The sequence below is a fragment of the Zymoseptoria tritici genome, chromosome 6 (assembly GCF_000219625.1).
Source record: "Zymoseptoria tritici IPO323 chromosome 6, whole genome shotgun sequence".
Lineage (NCBI taxonomy): Eukaryota > Fungi > Ascomycota > Dothideomycetes > Mycosphaerellales > Mycosphaerellaceae > Zymoseptoria > Zymoseptoria tritici.
This window is the reverse complement of record NC_018213.1, coordinates 1,445,967-1,453,745: the sequence shown is the minus strand read 5'-3', so window position 1 is coordinate 1,453,745 and position 7,779 is coordinate 1,445,967. Positions and strand designations below refer to the sequence as shown.

General features: G+C 54.0%; 3 protein-coding genes across 3 annotated transcripts; 2 read left to right on the top strand and 1 right to left on the bottom strand.

The window, feature by feature from the left end:
- Positions 1-489: 489 nt before the first annotated feature.
- MYCGRDRAFT_104876 (uncharacterized protein) lies at positions 490-1,456 on the bottom strand (the record flags this gene model as incomplete). Its single annotated transcript, XM_003851469.1, has 2 exons — positions 490-1,283; positions 1,334-1,456. One exon carries the CDS (start codon positions 1,252-1,254, stop codon positions 955-957), a length of 300 nt encoding a protein of 99 aa, XP_003851517.1.
- Positions 1,457-1,645: 189 nt separating this feature from the next.
- On the top strand, positions 1,646-2,201 carry MYCGRDRAFT_104874 (uncharacterized protein; the record flags this gene model as incomplete). Its single annotated transcript, XM_003851776.1, has 1 exon — positions 1,646-2,201. The coding sequence occupies one exon, from the start codon at positions 1,659-1,661 to the stop codon at positions 2,163-2,165; it is 507 nt and encodes a 168-aa protein (XP_003851824.1).
- A 244-nt stretch (positions 2,202-2,445) lies between these two features.
- MYCGRDRAFT_43504 (uncharacterized protein) lies at positions 2,446-2,778 on the top strand (the record flags this gene model as incomplete). Its single annotated transcript, XM_003851777.1, has 1 exon — positions 2,446-2,778. One exon carries the CDS (start codon positions 2,446-2,448, stop codon positions 2,776-2,778), a length of 333 nt encoding a protein of 110 aa, XP_003851825.1.
- Positions 2,779-7,779: the final 5,001 nt, after the last annotated feature.

The following is a 7,779-nucleotide window of genomic DNA, read 5'->3' as shown; positions in this document are numbered from 1 at the left end:
ACTTTTGGTACCAATCGCCTGCGTTTCCGCACGTCTCTGCTGTGTAAGATACTGCGATTGGAAACTTTGGACTTATCGATGAATCTTTGGACCAACTATCTTTGTTCGCGCGGGCCATAATCGCTTGCTTTCCATTGCATGGTCTCTCCCATACCCGGGGCCGCCTGCTTGTACCTTTAACGTTGTCACTGCCTGCTTTGCTTGACCCTTCTAATCAGTGTCGTACCACATCTCGGCCTCCTGGGTGCAGACTCTCTCTTTCTTGTTCTTCGGAATTGGCAAGTGTTCGATGACGCGACAGTCCACTGCTCGACCTACCGACGATGAGATGTGCTACAGCTTAACCAGCTTTCTCCGACAGACCCTCCCTGATTGATAGCTTCTCGATAAGCATTATCTTGAAAGACTGTAGCAGCAATGTAGAGAGCTTGACGGAGGATAAATCGTTGGTAGGCTTCTGTCAGGTGTCTGCTTCGCAATCCTTGCCACGGAGATCAATCCGTTCGGAGATGAAGGATGCTCGCTGCAGTGGCCTTCACTCCTGCCGGTGCATCCGATCGAGATATGCATTGACCCTCGATATCCAGCAATTTGTCCAAGTTCTCCTGTCATTCTTTCCCATTGACGCGCACATCCTGTGTTGAAGGGAGGGAGGGCTTGCGCAGGATCAAGTCCGGAACTTCATCTCCTCGGATCCAGCTTGGGTGATAATCTGCTTATGCGCAGCGCGATCTGTCGTTCTTGTCGAAATGGAAGGTGGATTGCCCAGGCCGAAGCGAGTAGGAGTTGTATTATCCGAGTCGGGAACAACTCACAAGCCGGCAGTGCTCTGTGACGAGCCGGTGGATGTACCTTCTGCTTTCTTTGTAGACTGGAACACCATCACCATCTGTAAGCTCAGACGCTAGTGCCCAGAACATCTTGATCGTGTGACCGAATGGTCTGGCGGCAGGGTTATTTGATGGGATGCGCCATCTGAAGGATGGTTGGTATTGGCGTTGCGAGGATGTTTCGGTGATAGCTATGGTTGGTGCAGTGGGATGCTCGATCGTCGTGTGGGTGGGCGGTCGTCGACTTTTGAAGAGGAAGGGTGTCCTCTGACTTGATAGTAGCTCGCGAGGTGGCGAAGCTGCGTGAGCGGGCGATGGGTGCAGCTTTTGGCTGTCTTTCAGACTGGTTGCTGTTTCGGTCCGGGTGACGCTGCTGGAGCGGGTTGATAGGAGCGGCGCTCGGATCGTCGTTGAAGCTGCACATGGCGCCTTTGTTGCCGAGTTCTGACACTGCTTGCGGCACATAGTCAGAAATGACCAGACATATGTGGCGAAAGAGTTACCTGCACAGCTGTTGTCGTCACAAGTCGTCTTCAAAGTCGTCTTCTTCCCCTGCCAACGCCATTGCCAATTTGCAGCAAGTCCGATGCACTCGCGGAAGCTGGGTAGTGCATTGACGCTGTTAGGAGAACACGCTGTCAAAGGAGAACGCGTTGACGTGTTCCAGTGCGAGATGCACTCAGAAACTGAAGGTTTGCCTAGCGTGCTCGCCCGGCTTCGATACGAATACGAACGACGTATCACTGCAGCTGCTCAGAGTATCTCACACACTAATCTTGGACTTTCTTCGTTGACGCGCCGACCGCACCGCACGCCTCAATATTGCGGATGATTACGCAGTTCTGCAAATATGGACAAGCTCGACAATGCCAATACTATACTTGTTTCCGCAACGCTCAGACGCAGCTTACTGCACTCGAAGTCGCAACCAAGAAGCACATCGCCAACTATCATGCCTGCAACAACTCCTGTTACGCCATTCCAGGAACGTACGATGCACCGCCATTTTGTCGCCGCTACCAACAGCTTCACGACCCAGAGACGACACATCTCCTCGACACACCTCCTCAATCCATCTCCCTCGAGCGCACATTAGTCGACGAGACGTGCGATCCATGCCACGGGCTGAGAAAATGTGCCTATGAGCTCGAAGGGAGACTCTCCTTCCTGGACGCGGCTTTCGTCGCACGTTCGCTTTGTTATGAGCATCGCGTCGACGCTCAGCGAGTGCATCGAAAGCTTCTGGATAAAACGTACGGCCTCGCACGGTCACAACGCAACATCGCAACATCATCGCTGAAACCTGCTGGAGGAAATCCCGCGGCCGAAGAGTAAGGGGCAAGAGCTGGAGCGACATACTATAACATTCAGAGTGGTGAGAGTGTTTGTCTATTCTCGCTCCTTTCTGAATCTGAGTCGCATGTCGGCTTTCGCTCTGGAGTCAGATCCATCCCATGGTGGGTGTCAAACGACAAAGATGTGGGAGCTGTGGCGAGGAACATCGTTGGAGCCCTCCGCGATCATTAAACACGACCGGGAGGTCATGTCTAGCTTTCTTGCACACTTCTCCAGACTTTCCATCCGCCCAACACACACAACAGCAGTGCCATCGACGATGGCCCCTGTCTGTGACACCGCACTCGCGGACCCGCTCATGCTCGACAAAATCGATAAACTTTTCGCCTGTGGTGTCGGCGAACTCGTTGACCTCCCTCAAATCGTCGTCGTCGGCGACCAATCATCTGGAAAGTCCAGTGTGCTTGAAGGTCTCATCCGCAAACCACTGCCGCGCGACAGTGGACTGTGCACCCGCTTCGCGACGCAGATTGTCTTCCGACGCGCGAAGATTGAGGGTGTTGAGGTGTCTATCATCCCAGACAAGGATGCGGATGCGCAACATGCCGCACGAGTAAGGAAGTGGGGCAAGAAGGCGAACGCGATCGAGTAAAGCAGCTGAAGACTACCTCTGTAGGGCGAAGTGATCTTTCACATTGCTTACAGTCGAGAGAGCAGCAACTTTTCCCGCGAGGAAAGGCGGGAGGAGATTACTGCAGGGGAGATTTCAGCATTGACAGATCCACTGCAATATGTGGTTCTCTTAAATCGCACCGCCACGATGGCGCCATCACGCATTCGGCTCACGATCGAGCTGCCCACCAACATTGTGCACAACATCGATGATTAGCACAGCACGCTAACTAATGACCGGATCAATGCGATCTGTATGCAGGCTATTCTGGATGCTATGCAGGAACAACGGGACGAGGCAAAGGCAGAGAGCATGAAGCAGGAGGACGCTGTCTCCGATGAGACTCCAGCTATCAAATCGCGACCGACACCGGACACATACACCTTATGTCGAAGAGACCTCCATCACCCTCATTCGAGTACGAGCGCCACTCGATCGATCGTCATCTGCCACACTCTTCCGTACCTCGCCAATCTGCTGGCCGCGACCCTTAGGTTCGCGTCTTTGTCAGGACTATGCAAGGGAAGGAGATCCCTATTAATGTGAGATCGTCTGATACCATCGACAGATTCAGTACGAGGAGAAAGAAGGCGAATCGCCAGATAAACTGTGGCTCATTTGGCTTGGGAAGCAGCTTGAGGATAGCAGAACATCGCAAGATGTTATTCGGTCCAGCAAGTAGTCAGCAAATGAGACAGAAACTAAAGCATTTTGCTTAACATTCGCTCCCACTTCATAGACGAGTCCAGCTCGCGCGCCTACGATGAAGAGAATACTACACCACCTCCGACAGTTCTCGGTTTCGGCTGCCTTGGAGCCGACGACAATTATGATTGCGCCTCCGCCAGCTCTGGTTCCAAGTACTCCCGGTCAACGCGAGCAACGAGCACATCCCCTACTTCGCTACCCACCAGCCTCGTGGGCTCCACGAGAAGCTCGACTTGGCATCCAATGTTGTACACACGACACGCTTAGTCGGGTTGCCGTGTGCGCTGAACTCGGCGCCGTCCTCGCCCAGCATCCGCTCTCCGACCCGGTCCCGGACGATCAATGGAAAGCGAGATGACGGAGCTTATATTCGGGCAGGGCACTGCCGTCAGCGCGCTGTCGGCGGACAAGAATTTTGACTTGTGCGTGGTCTCCCTACGAATCAGTGGACCCTCAAAAAAAAGCGAGATCGATGGGACAATCTTGCCGCGCTAGCAGAGGCTATGATGAAGTCTTACTGTGACTTGACTGGACTGGCACCTTACCCGGACAAGGTCCACGATGCGGCATCATTGCTTGACAGGTTGAACGCACGTGAGCCATCCTGGATTGAGCACAACGAAGAGTCGCGCTCTTCTACTACAGTCCCGTTTCAGCTCAACAGCGACATTCAGCTGACGGGAATGTACTCGTGATCTCCATTGTCTCCCATCAGGCGACGTGATTCTGATATCGCCTCAGCCTTATGGTTGCGTCGGTAGTTTGACATGAGCCACCAGGCCAGAATGGTAGAAGGTCGGAATTCGGACGGCGGACATTAATTTAGATTCATCGCGATGGCCCCTTGGCCTTAAAGTCGGGCGCAGAAGTAGGAGGTAGAGGCCTGCAGTCTCACCGCTTTGGAGGGCTGGTCATAAGATGGCGTTGACGGTTTTGTGTGCGGCAAAGTCAGACATTTCGAGCTCAACTCGATACCTCCATGGCTCCGCTCAAACCGCACCACTCAACTCGCACTCTAGTAGCTCGGTCGGTGTCGTACGAGCTCGAAGGACGAAAGTTTTGTCGTTGCTTTCGTTCCTCCTAAAGATACACACCTTCGTCGAACTGTATTTCCGTTCCATGGCGCAGATTGCACAGTCCAAGTCCACAGAGTTAGACACATGCGGTGCAGATTGAGCGGAATCAGGGAGGTATCGCCGAACCGGAGAGAAAAGCGCGTCCGCGCGTTCGCCACTTCCGTCAGCCGCACCGATGACATCTGCAGACGGTGACCATATTGGTTCGTAGCAGGATGGGCGAGAGGACGTCTTTGTGAGCGATGATGCGACTCGGGCTTTGGCTTTGATGAAGGTGGCGAAGCGTTGTTCCAGAACTTCGCTGACTCGCAGAAGACCGCCCTCTCCAGCGAGCGATGTGATAGTCTCTTGTACAGACACAGGAGCCTGCTGCAAGAATTTGCCGAACGTATGACTTATTGGAGCAGCGCGGCGGGTGCGTAGTGGTATGCGACATTTGAAGTCTCTCATGCGAGCTTCGGATGTCTTGGATGTGACGGTCGACGGTGGAGCTGCTTTTTTTGCAGTCTTTGCTCGATGACCGCCCAGATCCCCCTAGAGGTCGCATCCTCAATTTCGTCATAAGTAGTTCTATCCACGTTTCCGCGCCGAGACCCAATTCAACCTTGATCTCGCCAGTATGCATGGACCTGGAAGCTCAATCACCGACAACTTGTCCACCTCAGTTTGTCGCGTCAAGACTTCTGTCCACGGCAGGCTTCCGAGACAACTCGTCGACCAATCGGCAATGACTGGACCCTGGAAATCGCATCGCAAGGCCCTTTGCGCTTCGATGCAAAGTCCGTCCCTTGATCCTTCAACATCACATCCGAGATGGCATCTCTCATCGGCAGGTACGTCTTGCGTCCTTGTTGCGCAGGTCATCAAAGCGGTCTCCCATGGGATCGAGCTTTTTATGCCACCATCGCTGTTGGGGCGATTTGGAAGGTTGCGCCAACGTGCATCAGTGCTGACAGCAGAGTCCTTGCCGCGCCGTACTGAACGAACATGCTATCGCAAGCAAGCGGAATAACCTCCCGACGAAAGCTCGCCCATCCCCGCCTTGAACGCAAACATCACATAACCGACGACACGATCAAAGCTGGCGAAACGCGCCTCGCCGCCGGCCTCGAACGCGACCACCTGCTGGATCGAGAACACATATCACGCGGCGCCTCGCGTGGCCCGGACCACTCGAATAGTCGCTTCCTCAGCCCACTGCAGCGTTTTGGCGCAGGCGAGCAGTCTTCATAGAGGGGTACAAGGAGGTACAAAAGAGGCGTTAAGAACACGGTACAACTCTGAGGGACTGGTTGTCTGCATGGAGGACAAGGCTTAGAAGAGCTCTTAAAATCGGACGAGGATTCGGGCATCAGTCAGATTTTGGAAGAGGTTGCCTGTGCGGGAGTGAGACCAAGGTCGACGGTCAAAAATCTGGTTTGTAAGAGCATGAAGGTCAGTGGTAGCTCTGAAATCACAGACGAGGATCTATCAGCTATCGGTCAAAGTAGCTGCCGCCCTCTCGGACTCACGATCATGGTTTTCGTTGGCGCTGCTACGCCGGTGGCTGGTCATCCAGGTCTGGCGGCAATTCATTCCCCTATAGTAGTGCTCGGTTGCCTGCGTGGTGAGAATCCCGTATGGGAGGAGAGGCGGCCGTAGACACCCATACGCGCTGCTGCAAATGTCAGTCTGTGAGTCTGTCGAAAGAGACGAGATCGTTGTTCGTTGTTGTAGGCTGGAAAGCGCATGGCCACTGTGTGCTACCTTCTATAGCTTCCGTTCGATGGTTGCTTTGAGTCACACGGCTTGAACTTGCCAGCAACATTGTGGATTCCTTGTGTTCTGGTCAGTCCCCGCGAAGAACAACATCCGACTTACGAGCGTCACACATTCAAAGGCATGTCATGGATCAGCGGAGGGTCGACTAACTTGTCTCGATCATGCATCAAGCAGAGTTCATACACGAGAGGGAGCAGTCAGGGGACTGATCGATGGTGCATGCAGTCAGGGGACTGATCGGTGGTGCATGCAGTCAGGGGACTGTTCGATGGTGCATGCAGTCAGGGGACTGATCGGTGGTGCATGCAGTCAGGGGACTGTTCGATGGTGCATGCAGTCAGGGGATTGATCGATGGTGCATGCAGTCATGGGACTGTTCGAGGAGATTGGGTCAATTGTACGCAGTCAAGGGACTGGATAAGAGGCGGACAGGGACTGGCCGCAGGTGAGTCCAAGTTCGTGTGAACCATTATCACGCTAACATGCGACAGTTAGCGAAAACAGTTGCTGTCATTGGGTATACACTTCTTTATCCGATGGCACGCGATTCAATCCCGGTATTGTATGCGATCCCTTTCACTAATCTTGATATGGTCTCGGCAGTCTCGGGACCGGATGGATGTAACTGGCAACAGTCTCGGGACTGAGTGTCATCGGTGGCAGTCTCGGGACTGAGTGTCATCGGTGGCAGTCTCGAGACTGAATGTCATCGGTGGCAGTCTCTGGACTGAATGTCGTCGGTGGCAGTCTCGAGACTGAATGTCATCGGTGGCAGTCTCGGGACTGAGTGTCATCGGTGGCAGTCTCGGGACTGAATGTCGTCGGTGGCAGTCTCGAGACTGAATGTCATCGGTGGCAGTCTCGGGACTGAATGTCATCGGTGGCAGTCTCGGGACTGAATGTCATCGGTGGCAGTCTCGGGACTGAATGTCATCGGTGGCAGTCTCTGGACTGAATGTCATCGGTGGCAGTCTCTGGACTGAATGTCGTCGGTGGCAGTCTCGAGACTGAATGTCATCGGTGGCAGTCTCGGGACTGAGTGTCATCGGTGGCAGTCTCGAGACTGAATGTCATCTGTGGCAGTCTCTGGACTGAATGTCGTCGGTGGCAGTCTCTGGACTGAATGTCGTCGGTGGCAGTCTCGGGACTGAGTGTCATCGGTGGCAGTCTCGGGACTGAGTGTGTCTACGGAGGATCGAATCGTAGCAGTCTGGAGTGGCCTCGCAGTCTCGGGACTGATTTGAGGTGAGGTGACGACGGCAGTCATGGGACTGAGAAACATTTGATAGGATTCGCAGTCTCAGGACTGAAGGAGGCGGACTTGATGAAGGCTGGTCGGGTCAATACGATATCAAGAGGTGGCCGTCAGCGGACTGGATCTTTCGGGCTGGGCTTCTGGCAGCAGTCTGCGGACTGGACTTCTGGCAGTCTTCGG